The sequence below is a fragment of the Bacillus rossius genome, chromosome 17 (genome assembly GCF_032445375.1).
Source record: "Bacillus rossius redtenbacheri isolate Brsri chromosome 17, Brsri_v3, whole genome shotgun sequence".
NCBI classification, from domain to species: Eukaryota; Metazoa; Arthropoda; class Insecta; order Phasmatodea; family Bacillidae; genus Bacillus; species Bacillus rossius.
Window position 1 is genome coordinate 22799921 of NC_086344.1, and position 19682 is coordinate 22819602.

General features: G+C 39.0%; 1 protein-coding gene across 3 annotated transcripts in view; it reads left to right on the forward strand.

Moving 5' to 3' along the window:
• Positions 1-19682, forward strand: part of LOC134540544 (esterase E4-like) — a 761050-nt gene that overhangs the window by 714471 nt on the left and 26897 nt on the right. For all 3 annotated transcript variants that reach the window (XM_063383349.1, XM_063383350.1, XM_063383351.1), the window contains 4 exons: positions 617-754; positions 7396-7555; positions 13724-13909; positions 19294-19490. In XM_063383349.1, coding sequence (XP_063239419.1) covers positions 617-754; positions 7396-7555; positions 13724-13909; positions 19294-19490 — 681 coding nt within the window. The remainder of the gene's footprint in view (positions 1-616; positions 755-7395; positions 7556-13723; positions 13910-19293; positions 19491-19682) is intronic.

Here is a 19682-nt window from a genome sequence, read left to right on the forward strand (position 1 = left end):
TTGCTATTTAACTTCTTCCAATCTGTGTTATTCTGTTAAGGATAGGACGATGATGGGAAAAGTAGGAAACGAATGGGAGTGTTTCAAGTTTAATGTGCCTCGAAAAAGTCAAAATCGATGGTAGTTCGAATCGAGTGGAAGAGAGATAGATGCGGCGCAAGCGTACAATGAGCGTAACGGGACACAGCATAACGTGACAAGGTGTGTTACGGGACACTTTTTCGTGCGTGCAGCCGGCGTTCATCGATTTATTAGACGTTGTTACGTCAAAAAACACAAATCCGGAAACCGGACTACTCATCATTCCCCAGAGCATATTAAAATTCTTTTCGTGAACAGATACCACTCTAATATCTTGGGAAGTTTTTAATTTACGTGATTTCTCCTGAAGCTCAGCATACTGTATGTGCGCCCAGGTAGGCGGGGTCCTTAATGAGTTTACTGAAGGACTTTTTTTCGTACTCAACCAATGAGCGTTACGGGACACTTTTTCGTGCGTTCATCGATTTATTAGACGTTGTCACGTCAAAAAAAAGAAGTGAGGCAACAGTCAGGAAAACTCAGGTAATTCAGTTGTCGGGTCGTAATGGTCACGATGCCCGGCCGTGTGTTCCAGTCGCCGCGGCCGATCAAGCCTTGGAGGGGGGTGAGGAACGCCACAAAGGATGTGTCCTACTGCTACCAGGCGGCGGTGGACTACGTGACTGTGCCGCTGTCGGAGGACTGCCTCTACTTGGACGTATACGTGTCCACGGTGAGCCTCAGTGAAAATTATAAAAATCACGTGAGCCGAGCTTACCACATATGACTTATCAGTAGAGACCTGCAAAATTCGCGGATTCATTCGGTGATAGGCTAGAATTCAAACACATATACCTCTTAGATAATTTTGCTATTGGCTTACTGTCCATCTGGACGAATCTCAACCAGTTATAAACCCTCAACCAAAGAAGGATCGAATCACAGACAAACCAGCTGAGACGACTTACAAGTCGTCAGCCAATGAACTTGCGTTATTTGCTCGAGTGTACAGGGGTATGTGCAGTCTATCCTGAAGGCCATCGAAACCGCGTATTTTGCAGGTCTCTACTTATCAGTGTCTCCATTCATTAGTTAGTTCTAAGTTTCAATATCTATTGATATACATAACTTCTTGATTATGACTTGATGTAAGCTTTTGGACATGCGCCATTGCTAAGCACATTTATGTCTGTAGAAGAAAACAAAAAAAACACAAATTAAGCAAAAAATTTCTGTTAGGATATAAACACCACACAATACTCCACAACAGGAATATGGTCAACAAACAAAAGAAAAACAAAGAAAAATGGACTAACAGAACAAAAAACCCCCACAAATGATGACAGTTCAAAAATACCGAACCCAAAAAATTCAGCACAACAGTTGAAACGAGACAATTCCAGCAACAAAAATATTAATCTATTACACTCTCAATATTTTAACACGTGTAACTACATCCATTAAATTTCTAACAAAATAAAAACTAAAAACTAGCTTGCAATCTAGTATTTATAGTTAAGTTCTTTGATTTACATGAAATTTGCCTACCATCGATGTCTGTTTCTCTCTTACACAAGACATACCATGGGTACTGACTTACAATTTTGCAAGAGTTTTAAATCCAAAGGGGAAGAGCAGTTCACTGGTGAACATGTGTAGCACAGCTACAGCCTTGGGGCTGTTAAACATTTTCACCTTCGATTTTTCGAAGATCGCTGGCCACAAACCACCCAGGGATCTTTGTACATTTACGACTATCGTGGTATATGTACGGACACTTGAGTTCACTTATCTTGTACATGAATCCAAAAGAATATTATTGGTTTACTAACAGAATTTAAAAAAATAAGTCCACAGCAAGAACACTATTCTTTTGTCTACACGTGTTTACCTTTGTTTATAACGAAACGTTCAACTCGGAAGTCGAAAAACTCTGCGTGGTTTCTACGAATATCCAGTTATTTGAAATTACGAAGACCTTTCCCATTCGAGTTTTAAATTCCTTCTTTTTGAAAAGTCCCGTAAATTTAATTCAGTTTCTGACAGTGTGGGGCTGTTCGGCTTAAGCTGGGCTCTTCGGTGATCCCTAACATCCTTGTCCGTCGCCCTGGTGAGCATAGGGTGTCCAGACGACTTGCTATCTCCCCACCTCGCCAAGGTAGATAGGCCGCCGCCGATTCACCATATTGCCATCCGGGGCAGTAAGCGTGGGCGAGGCCAGAATAACTCGCTAAGTAGAATCATTTGAATCGACGACGGGGGTGCGTGTCTTGTAGGATAGGTTTGGCACACGGGCCTGTGTGTGCGCTGGTAGGTTGTGTAATGCTATAAAAGTTACGTGTACCTAATTCGGCGGGGGAGTGAAGCTCCCCACCAGTTAGATCGGCTAACTGGCGTGATGTAGTGTCGTGTTGGTGTGCATTAGAGGCTTGTCTGTGTGCTGTAATTTCAAGTGATCTAGTCAAACTCGGGTGTGGCGTGTAGTGTAAAGCTGTGCGAGCCGCTCCTACGAACCCCTGGGAACACAGAACATGCATGGGTAGTTAGCCCATTAGTGCATGTAACAGGTAGTTCAGGCCGACACTCGCGCAGGCATATAATCGTGTGGTCGTGTTGGTGAAACGGTAAAAAAATTACATCTATTAGTAAACCTCTGGCCGCCTTAGGGACCGAACTATTGCGTTCCAACATAGTTCGGTCAAAGTTAGGCTAAGCCAGTATTGCTGTAGCTAGCTCCCAGGCTGTTGTCTTCTAGATCCTGTAAATTAGAAAGTGGAGTTAGTGGATTTTATTTCCAATGAAGGTACTATGAACACGTTTAAAGTTTGAAATTTGAAGAAGAAGAAAAATGTTCTGGGAAACAAAAAGTGATTAATAATGCACCGTAACTCGAAAATGTATTTAAATAAATGTTTTAGATATTTTTTTTTCAATCGGAAATAAGTGCTTAGCGTAAATGATCGCCAAACTGGTAAAACCTTTTTTTTTTTTACAAGATAAATTTTCGGACAAATTTGAGCCTCAATAGTTAGTTGGCAGCATCCAAGTGGTAAACTATTAACACGGACCTGCCTATCAATGTGACCTGCTGGGCTTGTGGACGGACGAACGCAAAGGATGTCCGCCTTTATCGACATGTCGATGGGTCGATGTTATTTTCGAAGTATTCGCATGATTTACTCTTTCACGTATTGTTTTTATTTTACTCAATTACGTTGTATTTTAATTCACCACGTCACATTTAACTCCGTAAATTATTTTACAACTACGTATTAAAATATTTCAAAAGAATGAAAGTATTTATTATTAAAGTTATTCATTGATCAGTTTTAATTTATAGAAATTTTTAATTAACAAATAAAATAAGTTTTTTTCTGCATTTTATTTAATTTAAATGGAGACCACAGCGTTCCGGGTTCGTTTTCCACGTTTTCCATTGTTTTTGCTTCGCAAGAGGAAAAATTGCGGACGTCACAACAAAGATGGCGGACTGGCACCAGGTACCTGAGTCCGGCTTCAGCCGCTAATAGTGCTATTGTATACTACTGATGAGCATTCTACGCTTCTTGAAATTCCGAAAACTTCACCGGTTCGTCGTCTTTACTCGTCCAATTTCTTTTTTATCATTATCTCACTATTGTCTTCTTGAAAAATGTTGTATCTTAGCGGGTTTTTTTTAACTTCTACGTTGTTGTTTTTTGTGATCTTTTTATCTCTCATACATTTTTTTTTCCTTCTTTAGATACCACCCTTGAAGGTCTGATGAAAGTCAATTTAATTGTTGATGTGTCATCAAGCTGGTATCTTCTCTTCTTGTAGTAGGTACTTCATTCTTGTTAACTCGTGAACTTCCTCAACCACGTTTTACAGTTCACGCGTGACGTAGTATTTCCTCAGTAAGTGACACGGCCCTCCACACGGAGAAAAAGGTTGGTTTGAATCAAACAAATATTTGTTTATACATGGCGAAACAAATACTTATTTACTTCCTGTAACAAAATATTTTGTTGGCGAAACCAAATTTTGTGAGTAACAAAATTGATTCATTACACCTAACAAAATATACAGTTAAACTGACCAAACCATTTTTCTGGATCAACAAAATCTTTCCAACAACAAAATATTTGTTTGAATCAACAAAATAAATGTATTTCCTCAAATATAAACAAATATTTTGCTGTGGCAAACAAACCTTTCTCTCGGTGCATAAGTACTTACGCGTCGCGAGGGATACGGGCAACGTTATGACGTAGGGGAAGTCGTGTAAGGGAGAAGTACAGCGAGGACTTGGTGTGCCTTGGTACCACTGCAGTGGCTGCGAAGGCTGTGAAGGCCTCGCAGGGGCCCTGGTGAAGCTCCCTTAAGGGCGTGCCTCCCATTTCAAGCAGAGATTAGAGAAAGTTACAGTAGGAGCATAAGCTCTGAGCACTGTGGCCAGTTTGTTCACGTAAGAAGATGGCGGCCATTTGTTTATATAGTGTATAGAAATGTAGTTTACTACATACTCTTGTACACAATCATTTTTCTCCAGTCAAAAGTCTTCATTTGTTTAATATTCAGGCACTTTTCCACCACCATACATGCATCACTTATGAGAAAATGCAATTTTCTTCATGTCACAATATGGCGGCGACCTGCTTCCCCCTTACGTCCCCTGGCTTCAGCAGAGATACCTACAAACTGTGTGTATGCTCCATCTGTAACTTTCTCTAATCTCTGATTTCAAGACATGATTTTATATTTATATTAATCACTCATCAACTTTCAGACTTTTTTCAATTGTTTAACTATCACGAAATTAAAAATATATATCCAGCGCATACATTTTGCATAATTAGCTGCCAAAGATTATATTTTTAACGTTTTTTTTTGGGTTGTACAAATAAGGAGAATTTAATTTATTGCAGAACTGAAACTTTTTTTAGGATTAACTGCAATGCCACTGGCAACTTCATGATATGGTTTGCATTTCTATCACAAAAAAAAAAAATTTCATGTTTGCTTGGCTGTCAAAATCGTAAAATTTTTTGAGAATTTTGAAAATGCCAGGTAAAATTAATAAATAATTTCTGATGTAAATTCAAACCACCATTTCTTGAAGCAGACAGTATCATAGCAGTTAAAACATAAAAAGTTTCAGTTCTGCAATAAATTAAATTCTCCTTATTTGTACGACCCAAAAACGTTAAATATGTAACTTTGGCAGCTAATTATGCAAAATGTATGCGCTATGTATATTTTTTATTTCGTGAAAGTTAAACTATCGAAAAATACTAAACGTTTATCTGTAATTACTGTAAATATTAAATCTTGACCTGAAATATGGGAGGCACCCCCTTAAACGGTAACTGGGGCGGAGAAGGTGGAACTTTGGCACGGCGAAGTTAGTGGAGTAGGCGACCGAAGTTAGTGGAGTAGGCGACCGAAGTTAGTGTAGTAGGCGACCGAAGTTAGTGGAGTATGCGACCCTTACTCCTTGGGGTTAATCCCCTTTCCCATCACTGTTTATGTGAAATTTAGGAATGCGATTGGAAGTGTACTTATATAATAGCAATATAATTTCATTTAAGTCTCAAAAAAATTTTATATTATTTTTATATTTATTGTTGATTTTTTTTTTAAGTCCAATCCCCTTCACAGAGTTAAATAAATTATAAATCCACTGCCTTGTGATGAAGAGGGATCTCCAAAGTCTAAAAGAGGCCAACTTAACAAAAAAAAAGGCTGGAACGCCTTAGGTGGCAGCCGACTACTAAACTCGGGTCCTACAATAAAGAGAAACCGGACTGATCCAAAAATTAATACATTTGGCTTTAAAAATATAACCGGGGTGAAAAAAAAAACTTGTGAGTGAGATAATGTGTAACATCTAACCTCTTTAACGGGAAAATTCGTGTGTTCTCGTGTTGCAAATACACTTACAATATGAAAATTTTGGAATTGCCGAAGGTGATAAATACGTATGCACATTGTGTTTTCAACTAGATTTCTATACGCGAATCACACGTAGTTTCCGCACTCACTGGAGCAGCTAGGTCGACTAGAGAATCGTTTGATTATCAGCCCGAAATTTTAAAACTATATATTAATGAAACGGCTCCGATAGAAGAGAAATAGACTTGGGAAAAAAAATACCAAACCCCGGTACCTGATTTTTTGACAAGAAATTTTATTAAAACACTGCTGATTTATTTTTAAATTCGTTGAACAGTTGGTACTACAAAGTTTGGTTCGCGCCATCCGGCACAGATGGCAGCACCTTGACTACACGTTCACAAGGAATTTTATTAAAATACTGCTGATTTTTTTTTTAATTCGTTGAACAGTTGGTATAACAGAGTTTGGTTTGCACCATCCGCCACAGATCGCAGCACCTTGACTACACGTTCACAAGAAATTTTATTAAAATACTGCTGATTTTTTTTTAATTCGTTAAACAGTTGGTACTACAGAGTTTGGTTCGCGCCATCCGCCACAGATGGCAGCACCTTGACTACACGTTCACAAGGAATTTTATTAAAATACTGCTGATTTTTTTTTTAATTCGTTGAACAGTTGGTATAACAGAGTTTGGTTTGCACCATCCGCCACAGATCGCAGCACCTTGACTACACGTTCACAAGAAATTTTATTAAAATACTGCTGATTTTTTTTTAATTCGTTAAACAGTTGGTACTACAGAGTTTGGTTCGCGCCATCCGCCGCAGATGGCAGCACCTTGGATTGGACGTTCACGAAATCAACCGCCACCGAATGCCGCATCCTGGGGGGAAGCCTTCTTTTCACAGACGAGAGAGCCAAAACCCGAAGTTCCCCGAAGTTCGTGCTTTTTTTTCCCGTATCTTTAATGTAGCTATCCTAACCAAATCAACCGTCCACAATGTTTTGAAATATTTATAATGTAGCTAACCTAACCTAATTGATAGAGACCTGCAAAATTCGCGAATTCATTGACTCTACTACACTCTACACACTCGGGCAAAATCTACCTGTTCATTGGCTGCTGACTTGTGAGTCGTCTCGACTGGGTGGCCTGTGATTCGACACGTCTATGAGTGAGGGTCTCTAATTGGCCCTCAGTCCTCCAGATTAACAGTGAACCAGTGGTAGAAGCAGCGCTAAGGTATAATTATTTGAATTGTAGAATATCACGAAATGAATCCGCGAATTTTGCAGGTCTCTACTAATTGACCATTAGTATCCTTTTTATCAACACCGCCATATTTATTTACAATGAACAAAAAAAAAGAAACCCCGAAGATGCACGATCGGGCGTTTGGCTCTCGCGTCTGTGAAGTGAAGGCTTCCCCCATCCTGGGAGTTGGAGATGTTCACACGTTCGGAAGGCAAAAAAAAACTGTGTTTCCCGCGCAGGCCGCCAGAGTGCTCCCCGGTAGGCTTCTGCCCGTGCTGGTGTGGATCCACGGCGGCGGGTTCAACGCCGGCTCGGGCATCCAGGACTACTGGGGGCCGGACAACCTGGTCAACATACCCACCGTCTTCGTCTCTTTCGAGTACAGGAAGGGCGTGCTGGGTGAGTGACGTCAACCCACTCGGTGCCTACATACAACCGCTTCAAAAAAAAATTGGTTGTCTGTAAAGTCGGTTTACGGACGATAGTTTAACGTGACAACGTCATATAAAAACATTGATGAAATGATTGCATACTTTTATGAATGAAATTGAATCATTTTTATTTTAATATTAAAAGAATAAATACTTCAAATTATACTAGTAATCAGATTTTTGAAATGCAAGAATAATTAACCTTTATTGCCGAAATTGTTGTTGTAATAAGCAATGAAAACCACATTAACTTTTCACTTCACTTTATATACAGTCGACGAAACAGTTCACGTGTAAATGACTTCTAATTAATTTTAAAAACTGCCTAAATAAACTGTAATCAAATATCTATAATAAATTATATGAATCACCATAATGTTTTAGTCAATTGTAACATAACCTATTATTACTGCACTTTATGAACAAGTTTTCATATAAATAAACTGTAATCAAACTAACATAACCTAAATACTTGAAATTATACTAGTAATCAGATTTTTAAAATGCAAGAATAATTAACCTTTATAGCCGAAATTGTTTTTGTAATAAACAATGAAAACCGTATTAACTTTTCAATTCGCTTTATAACCAGTCGACGAAACAGTTCACGTGTAGATGTAACTTGTGTGCTGCCGCTGTCTTTCTTCTCCTCGGACGCATAGGCCAATCGAGTGGAAGAGAGATAGATGCGGTGCAAGCGTACAATGAGCGTAACGGGACACAGCGTAACGTTCCAATGTGCGTAACGGGACACTTTTTCGTGCGTGCAGCCGGCGTTCATCGATTTATTAGATGTTGTCACGTCCAAAAAAACTTTTTGACGTGATAACGTCTTATAAATCGATAAACGCCGGCTGCACGCACGAAAAAGTGTCACGTTCCGCCTGAGCCGAGCGTGCAAGAACCGGCCAACCACCGTGCGAGAAAATCTTCTATAATATCAACCAGGTTAAGGTGGGCTTTTCAACTAATTGTTCGTGATTATATTTAAACAAATTATTTAAATTAAATTTTGCTCAAACTGTAAATAATATTTGAGAAATGAAAAAGTATGCAATTTTCCATCAATGTTTTCTTATGACGTTATCGCGTAAAATTATCGTCCGTAAACCGACTTTACAGACAACCCCCTTTTTTATCAACGGAACAGAAATATTCATGTAAACCAACAGATGTTTGAACATTCATACATTTACGTGAACACAACTGTATCACTACAAAATACTGGGATCATAATTTTTCCTGAACAGCTTTCCAGTATTAACTGCGCACATTAAGAAGCACAAGAAAGCAAAACAAAGTCCAATTTTTTTCCATTTTTTTAAAAAAAATCATGCTTGATGAAACATTATTAAAATGTAAAATTTTGCGTCAATTTTCTGTAATAAATACTCAGTATTATCTCGAAAAACGTTTTTCATGTACGCCAAAATGATCATAGGTATTATGTTGTACAAAGTTACGATATATTTATTGTGGTATTACAAACTATTTTTTGGCAACTGGTTTCCACAGAATTTTTTATTTTTTAAAAGTACCTGTGCAAACAATAGCAACGATACTATAGGTAGATCCACGATTATTTTCCGTATTTCCCGAGCAGCTAATTAGACTTGAAGTACATATACATCTATTTTACATTAATTTTCAGGCTATCCAGTGTTCTCGACGCGCCATTTACGACTCTGAGCCAGTTATGAACGTGTAACTTGCCCAAGAGTGTGACGTTGTCATCGACCATAAAAGACTTGATTATGTATAGGCAAGTTGAGTCTAGCCTGGAGTGAAATAAATCCGCTAAATAATCATCGCTCCAACTTTAGGACGGGATTTATGGATCTAGTAATTATTTTTTGAGACTTGAATACAATATAGACTACATACTGATTTATCAAGTAGGCTATTGCTGTCACACCTATTAAAAAAAATGACACAAAATTAAATACGCTACCATTTTGTTTTATTGGAACGGCATGTCAATTTCAATATTAACTATTAGAAGAACCAGTTTTTGTTAAATTTATATAAAATATATATAAAAAATTATTTCAAATAATAATTATTTTAAGAATAAATATTAATATATAAACTTTTAGAGATAATTATTGTTAGCGTATTTTTCGATAACACACAAGTAACTAATAATTTCCTAACTTCACCCTCAAATCAATATTCATTTTTATAAATTGAAGAAACGCTGTAAAATACAGCATATAATCTGTGGGAGTTACAGTGATTTATTATATTTCCTTTAAATTTTCCCCATTTCGAAATCGTTCGTTAGATTTTGCCCATTAACTCAACTGATTTTTTATATCTTTATGTTGTATGTATCAGTCTGAAAGTGATTTGTGAAAATTGACGGCAGTTATCATGTTCATAAAAAGTGACACATTTAGTTAGACGATATGTCTAGGGTCCATGAAACTAAAAATCTGGTAGAAATTTTTCTGGATGTTCATAGAACTTGGATAGCAATTAAGTGTTTCTACCCTGCTTCAAAATGAATTTGCAGAAGTATTGCGTCCTTTTTAATAAACGATTCGGATTATGCTTTTGTTGTAAGCTATTTTAATTGTAAAACTTCGCGATGAAGACTTTTCTGCAGCAACAGTGTTCATCAACTATAGTATAATAGTAATGAAATGCATAATCTTTTGCCAAGTTATAAAAACAAAACACGCGTGTTCTTTAGATGGCAAATTAAGAAATTTTTTTTGACAAATATAAAGTGCTCTAAATAATTTTAGCACAAATTTGCTAGAAAAGTAAAATTGTTTAAGATGAAAAGTAATTTACATTTAATTTTTTTTTGTATGTTGACTGTAAGAAAGTGGTCATGATCAGTGTACACACACATTAATTATATTGACGTAATTTCTTCGTGCTTTTAACATCCATACAGGCATAACAAAAATAAAACCAGTTTCTCTGTTATTGAAATAAGGCTATTTTTTAGTATTTGTAAGGTTTTAATTTTACGTAACAAAGAAAGTAAAACAATATCCTAATACATCTTAAATTTAACCAAGGAAACTTGCATCTTGTTAACAATGTTTTTCTCTGTCCCTCTCCATCTTTCAATTTCAAATATTTTTATACCTCTTGCAATAAAGCTCCCGTACTATTTTTTTTTCTTTGACATGGCATAGGACTTAGCATTGGCAACTTGTTGAAGGCAACACTTGTGCACTGGTGTGATTACCCGCGTGAAGTAATTATTTATTTACTCGCGGCGCTTACCGACTAGAACCTGTTGGTAAATAAGTACGTGGTTGCGACAAGTTAGAGAAGATCTGAGAGATATGGTTAAGGCCTCGACAAGCCAAAAATTGAGATTAATTAATTGTTCAAAATTATAACTATAGCAGAAGATGACAAACTACAGGATGGCGGGCCCTAACCCCCCTTAACTTGTAAGTGGAAACATATATTCAGCTGGATTGAACGACCACATCTCGTAGCCCTTAATTCACCCACTCCGTTCTTCCCTCAAGATTAATCTCCAACGAGAATGGCCGGGTTAAATTGGGTCAAGGACATTAAGTTAATTAGATATTTTAAAGCCCATTTCCCGTCCAATTAGCACAATGAAAACGTTACGGAGGGTCGTAATCAACTGCGAGGTACTCTCGCTGTTAATTAGGGCGTGACGACTTTCATCACGACCTCTTGCAACGTTGCTGGAACGTTGCAAGTATCCATCGGCGCTTTAGCTTGCAGATTTATGTGTATCGTCTTTGAACCGCGTCTAAATTAATGTTCTAGTTTCTAATCCTTAGTCTGTGTTCAAAATTTTTAAATTGACAAAATAAATACATATTTTCACATTGTTTAGTAAGATAACGTGTATGGCTGTATGTGTGTGTTTAAATTTTTGGAGGTGACCATACAAATAAAAATATTTAGACATAAATTTTCATTAAGGTATTGTGTATGATTTTAAAATAAAATCTTTTCAAGTGACATTAGCCATTAGTCTTATTTCTGATAATGAAGCCAATTACTGTGTTTGAGGTGTTTGAACAAGCATACACAAGTTAACTTCAACTTTTTCACGAAATATTGGGTCTAAAAATTACATTTTTTTTTTTTTAGAAAATCCTACATCAAGCTTTACGTTCAAACATTCAATTCAAAACTATCAAAAAAGTCAAAACCACATAGCTTGGAAACATACAACTTAGAACTCTCGTAACTAAGAAACACAACTCATAGAACAATCATAACTTAGGAACATTTAACTTAGAAAATACAACACCGAACCACACAACTTAGAAACGTCGGAACTTAAAAATCATAACTTAGAAGTATCACAACCTAGAAAAACACAATGTATAACTGTCATAACTTAGAAACAGGTAACTTAGAAACACCACACGGTTTTGTGTCTTGTGTTCATGCAATAATTTAAATATAAATTGGCCTTTAAGTTTCTCAAAACCCTTAGATAATTATGTATTTAAAAGATTTAACCATTTATAAAAAAAAATACCCAAGGTAGGAATTAATTTAAAATAGCATACAAGAACATGTTGTTACAGAAGCATAAAAATTTAGGATATGCTCCCGTACGTTTCTCATAACAACATGAAATATTTATCGGTCTAATTCTGTTATCATAAATGAGTAGCACTTATAAGTTTATTATTTCTATGTAAAAATCACCGGGATTTTCTTAAGTTGAGGAAGGTATTGAGTGTGTGTGTGTGTGTGCGCGCGCGCATTCGGGCTTCATAAACGTGAAGCATTAGTTAAAAATATAATCACCATGATGTGCCAGGTTAAGGAATGTAAATATTGTGTGTGCAAGCAAGCTTCATACGTGTGGAGCATTAGTTGACTGTCGAATCTCCATGAAGTGCCCAGGTTAAGGGAGATAATGATAGTGTTTATGCATGCAGGCTTCTTGACTGTGGGGCGTTGGTTAATTGTAGAATCTCCATGATGTGCCCAGTTTGAAGAAGGTAATGATGGTGTTTGTGGATGCAGGCTTAATTAGTGTGGATCATTGGTAAATTGTAGAATCTTCATGTTGTGCCCAGGTTAAAGAAGGTAATGACGGTTTTTGTGCATGCAGCTTTAATGACTGAAGAGCGCTAGTTAGTTGTACAATCTCCATTATGCGCCCATGTTGAAGAAGGTAATGATGGTGCTCGAGAATGCAGGCTTAATGAGCGTGGAGCATCGGTTAGTTGTAGAATCTCCTTTATGTGCCCCAGGTTGAAGAAGATAATGAATGCATGTGTGGAATGTTTTAATTATATAATCGCCATGGTGTCCCCAGGCCGATGGCGTAAATGAGTGTGTATATACATATATATTTGTGTGCATGAATGTGGAGCATAATTAGCATAATTATATAATCGCATAATGTGCCCAGGCTGAGGAAGGATATGAATCAGTGAGCGGGCTTCATGAGTGTGCAGTGTTGTTGGTTCACCACGTAACCACCACAATGTCTCCCGGGATTGAGGGAGGCGATGAACGTGCGCGTGCAGGCTTCATGAACGTGGATCATAATAAGCGTAACTATTTAATCGCATAGTGTGCCCAGGCTGAGGGAAGGGAATTAATGAGTGTGCAGTGTTGTTGGTTCGTGACGGTCGCCGAGACCTTTGAATATATAATACTGTATAGAAGTCGCGAGTGGATAGGATTTACTCTACGTTTTTCAGGAGCGTGTGATGAGCAGCTTGGGAACTTTACCGCTGCAGAGCGCTGCTGTAACTCCCTGTATCGTCTTGGGTTGTTATGTGCACGTTAGAGCGCAGCACTGTCGCCCGCTGTCATTCCCCCGCTACCCCCCAACCAACATTCACTGCAGCTCAAGGTCGTTCAACGGGAGTTTGTGCGTCACAAAACTGTAGGTATGAGAGGTGGGGTAGATGGTGGGTGGAGGACAACGCATGTTTGAGGGAGGGTGGGGAAGGGGTGTTTGAAGAGTTTGACACTTCTTCTCCGCTAGGGACCACCGCAAGTCGATGCCCTGGAGATGGTGGCGATTGCGGCGGTGAATTAACCAACTACCTCAAACCGTATTAGTAATTTTAACCTGGGCTGGCGACTTCTATGCAGTATATATTATATTCGAAGCCGAGACTGAGGAAGGTGGTGTGTGAACGCGTGCGTGCAGGCTTCATGAACGTGGAGCACCCCGAGGTGACCAGCAACGCCGGCATGAAGGACCAGGTGCTGGCGCTGCGCTGGATCCAGCGCAACATCGCGAGCTTCGGCGGCGACCCGCGCGACGTCACCGTGTTCGGCATCAGCGCCGGCGGCTGGAGCGTCGAGCTGCTGCTCATGTCGCCCATGGCGAAAGGTGAACTAAAATTTTTTGTCTGTAAAGTCGGTTTACGGACGATAGTTTTGACGTGACAACGTCATAACAAAACATCGATGAAACGATTGCATACTTTCATGAATAAATTGAATCGTTTTTATTGTATCATCACTATTTCGTATGGATACAAAGAAGGAGTGAAATGAAATCTACAATTTAATTGATAAATTTTACTTTTATTTGCACTCTTTAATTCAAATATGTTTATTACTTTAACGAAGATATTATTTTAACTATAACTTTTATACATGTTTGCTATTTAACTTCTTCCAATCTGTGTTATTCTGTTAAGGATAGGACGCTGTGATAGGAAAAGTAGGAAACGAATGGGAATGTTTCAGGTTTAATGTGCCTCAAAAAAGTCAAATCGATGGTTGTTCCAATCGAGTGGAAGAGAGATAGATGCGGCGCAAGCGTACAATGAGCGTAACGGGACACAGCGTAAGGGGACAATGTGCGTAACGGGACACTTTTTCGTGTGGGCAGCCGGCGTTCATCGATTTATTAGACGTTTTCACGTCAAAAAAATATATAACTTAATGTGACTTAAACCATGAAATCACACATTCGAGTTTATTCGAGCCCTTGGTTAAACCTGTACGTTGGTTCGAACTCTAAATTTAATTTTTATCGATAGTACATACATTTATGAAGGACGCTAAGTAATTTCTATATTTGAGAAAGTTCTCAAATTGGGTTTTAAAAAAAAATCATGTCAGATACCATGAAAAATCACATATTTTTGGCTATAAGAGCCTCTGGTTAGACATGCACCGATGGTTTGCTCTTTAAATTCAATTTTAATCGATTGTAAAGACATGTATTAAGGATGAAAGCCCCAGCCCTAAACCGGCCCGGACAGATCCGAAGTTCACCGAAGCATTATGTTATGTTAGGCTCGGTCTGCGTAATTAATATCAGTTCTTTATTTATTTTCGTGAGGATAGGTTACACTAGGTTAGCTTATTGTAACTAAAACACACGGTTAGTTAGGTTAGGTTAGCGTTATTTAAAATAGTCTATGACCATGCAATATGATGTTCTTTCACAAGCGAGCGGCCAACTTTGGGTAACTTCGGAACTGTTCGGGTGTGGCTCTCATCCCTGTGAACTGTAGGCCTCCCTCCGCTGACTGGCAGCCTGTCGGGTGACGAGAAGCCTAAGATGTACATCAAGTTCTGTCCCTGCCCGAACAAGCCCGAATATTCACCTTCGTCCAACCTCGGGATTTGTTTTATTTTTGCGCAGGAAAAATGAATTCAAATATTAAAAGTGGTCAGTTAGGTTAGCTACATTAAAACACTTTAAAATACTATGGACGGTTAGTTAGGTTAGTATAGCTACATTAAAATAAGCAGAGAAATATAAATATAAATGAATAAACCCGAGGTTGGCCGAAGGTGAATTGTTCGGGTGTAATCGGGAATGGCAGAACTTGATGTGCATCTTAGGCTTCCCTTCGGGTGACCAGTGTAGTCCACACCCACTGCCAGGGGCGCATGGGCCAGTGGTATCAATCCCGGCCACGCGCAGAAAACCAGTTCGAACTGCAGAGGTGTATGCGATCCCAGCATGGTCAAAACTTTTCTGCCCCGACTTAACTATTTCTTCCGGGACCGTCCTGACTCAAACCCTGCTTTGCTTGATGCAAGCCGTGATGCGCCCCGCGTGACTTGAGCCCTGATGTCCGTGCAGGTTTCACCTGGGCCCAACTTAAACTAGTCATTGTCTGGAGTTAAGATGGAGGAGTGAGTCATGGCATCAATAATTGCTGCCGTGGCTGGCAAATTCCCAATAAGCACACGATGCACGCCTCCAGACCCCTCTAAATCCAGTACACTTAGTTTCAGATAGGTTAGGAAGAAATGTAGCCGTCGCTTACTCTCTCTCTCTCTCTCTCTCTCTCTCTCTCTCTCTCTCTCATTTTTACCAAAGTAGTCACTACCTTTACCTGCCCGTCTGCCTGTTGTGCGCAAAAGGCGGTTATGCCATTCCCTCGGCACTCTGTGTTATGATTGGAGGCTAGAAGTGTGTGGAAACTTTGTTATCGTAATAATTAAAGTCAAAGGACAATTAACCTATCCTCTTTAAATATCAAAACTTTTTTTTTATGTGTAACATCTAAGATCTCGGTATACGGCATCTGATAGGAGTCATTTAGTGAATGGAACGGAAGTCGCATGGAACGGAAATGTGTAACCACGGTGCTGCCATCTGTGGTGGATGGTGCGAACCATGGTTCCCAAAAACCAAGGGGAAACTTTTAAGAATTATAGTATTAACTGTTTACCGAAATTTAACAATATGGGCAGTATTTTAATAAAATTCCTTGTCGAAGCCCTAACCAGGACTTAGTATTTGTTCAAGTCTTTTTTCGTTTTTATCGGAGCAATTTCTTTATATAATCTAAAAATTTTGGTTTACAAATGTCGATAGTTTGACGTAGCTGCTCCGGCAGCGAATACTTGTGGCGGGTGTGGAAATTATGTATTATTCGCGTCAAGAAATCTAGTTGAGAACCCAAATTTTTTTATATATTAATCATTTTCGGAATTATTTTTAAAGAATTCTAGGTTAAATTTCGTGACCAAGTTTCGTATTATAAGTTTGTTGGTAACATGGAAACACATGAATTTGCTCGTTACCGAGGTTAGACATTACACATCTCCATCTCCATCTCTGGTGAGTACTGAAAGACTCGCTCGCGTGGTTTTTATATACAGTATATATATATATATATATATATATATATATATATATATAAAATTGGCACCCATATTCGGGATTTCATAAAAGAATAAATGGAGGAAATATGAAATTAATTAATAAAGTATCTGAGAAATTATGGATATCAGGACTGATGAAAAGCTACAACTGGTGAGGAGTTTAGGTAATTCCAGAGGATTTAAGAAACGATGAATTGAGCCAATGAAGGAATGAATAAATCTATAAATTAAGTTATAATGTCTCGTTGAAATCCAAGTCGTTATAGATGGATATGGGGTTAATGTCGCACCTCCTATGACAGTAAAGCCCGGTCCAAGCGCGGCTCCAGAATGGGGGTGGTGGGGGCGATAGCCCCTTCCCGAGACCAATTTTATTGATAAGTGTATATTTATGTTTACTTCAATATTTAATTTTATATGTAAAACTTTTATCTCATCAAAAGTTGCATGGAGCTACTAAGGTTCTGTATTTTAAACCAGTAATTTGTAAATAATATTCCAAGGCCAATATCTGACCACTTCCATTTTTTGCGACTACGACCTTTCTTTGTGCGATAGCCCCTCACGAAAAGTCATCCTGTAGCCGCCATTGGCCCGGTCCCCACCCTGACACTAGCAGCCCCGCTGACAGAACGCCCCCACCCGCGCGTCGACTGGAGTCTAGTGCAAAACCCCGCGCGTCCCCTGTGTTCTGTGTGCCCACCCCTCAGAGTCAGTCCTCAAACATCCACGCGAACTCCCAGTTATTTGATATTGCCACAGTTTTGCCCGCGAGAGAATTATGTGTGTTGGCCCCCTAACTTCACCATGTTTTAATGAAGCCAGTTAATTATCCTTGCGGTCATGGGCCTGAATTAAATCACAATGTCATTGTATCGTGTTACCAATTAAGAATACAATAAAATTTCTATGGACGGATAAATATTATAAATTTAACCAATATTAGTTCACCTGATTCATGTTTGAATTAGTCAATACTTTATTCCTCAAAACATAATTTGGGCCTTTAGCCATTTATTACAGAAGCCTTTTATTATTTAAGGAAATGCCGTGTATTATTTTTTAACTTAAATTTATTTTTATTTAACACTTTTTTTTTTTAGATGATTTTGGTATACGAGTGACTCTATACTCTCTCGCACCCCAGACCCTAGTTGCTCTTTAGCGCAGGCCATGGTGCCGGATGGACGCATTATTCTGTGGGTAAACATCATTTTTGATACATCGAATCATCATCCTTGTAAATATAGTTACTCTCCAAAACCTATTTCTTTAACTTCTTTCCCCACGTGTCCCAGGGCCGATTTTCTGGTTGAGAACTTACCTCCACGGTTTTAATTTAACTCCGCCAAGACAATGCACCGCAGTCTCCATTCTCGGTCAAGTTAGACTCCGTGACAGAGTAGATACCTCTGCCAAAATCAACGTTTTTTTGCAATTACTATTGTCGAGTAATGGCAGCAACCCATCGCGCCCACCCACGCAGTTATCCTTATAAACTTATGGTCCACCAAGAACCATTTACAAAGAGACTGCTGCTAGGGCATACGTGTTAAGCATTGTAACTATATCGAAGCACACTTCAAGCATGTCGTGTGTAACACAGGTGAAAAGTGTATCTCTCGTAATAACATAACGTACCAGTTATTCGTATATGTTTCTTCAGAGTCTTTCCGCACCAACATCATCTATAAATAAGTCTACACTGATTAGAAAGTTTAGAATTTTAACGGTTCATTTCTTGTGTGTAACTTCAGCCACGGAACTTGTGGACAACAATGGTCTAAGGACACACGACAACCATTAAGCTTGGGGCTTCCCCTCCCCGTAAATTTTCATGCCTTAACCTAGACAGCATCCACTAGAGCCACCCCGAAATTTGAAACACTATCTGCGGGTGATGGCAGGGTGAATGTATAAAACATATCAGATGTGAAATGGAATTATCTAGAAAAGTGAATGGATAAACAAAGAATTTCAGTGGTTTATTGCAATGTCCACCATGTCTCATTCAACCCCAAAAATCTGAGTATGACCATAATTCGGACTTAGGAACGCTTTAGGTCATTTCTACAATGACACAGAAATGGAGACGGATCTCGTCAACGAAGAGCTCCCGAAACAAAGTTCCTACATAGCACACAATAGAGACGGACCCACACAAATAAGCTTGGCAATGCTGAACACTTCCTTTATGTTGCTCCATGCGATCAGAGCCAAGTTTTTGGCTGCAATGGTAGCCATGTTTGTTTCTAAATACATTAAAAATCGTTTTAAGTACAAGAATAGTGTTATGCTATTACTTAGTCATTTATTTTTATTATTTATGTAAATTCTGCCCATAGTATAATCTCAAAGACCAATTTTTTATTTTAAATTAATAATTTAAACCTTGAAAATCAGATTCATTTGTTGCAATTTGTTGCATTTCCGTGCCTTGTGGAAGCAGCAGACATGATATAGATGTTCTGTGAGATCCCTCTCTGTTTATGTGATCCATCTCCGATTGCATTCCATTGTATAATAGGCCTTAGAAAGAAATTACTTATCTGAACACTCAACCACCTTGCAGTATCAAATAAATGAAATGATATCAAAATGAATCCTCCTGATCGGCATGTTGACCCGTGACGGCAGGCCTGTTCCACCGCGCCATCTGCCAGAGCGGCTCGACGCTGATGGCGAGGGCCGACTACAACCAGACGCGCGGGGCCTACCGCCTGGCCGAGGTCCTGGGCCACAACGCCACGGACCGCGACGACCTGGTGCGGTTCCTCCGCAGCGCCGCCCCGGAGGACCTGATCACTGGCCAGGAGCTGGCGCGCACTGAGGCGGTGAGTGTCGCGTTAGATATAGGGGCCAAGAGACGCCATATTGGTTTCAGCAGTTTTCATGCAAGTCCAACCTTTTTATGAGCAGACAAAAAAGGGTTAGAGAAAGGGGCCAAGAGACGCCATATTGGTTTCAGCTGTTTTCATGCCGGTGCGACCTCTTTGTGAGCAGATAACAAAGGGTTAGAGATAGGG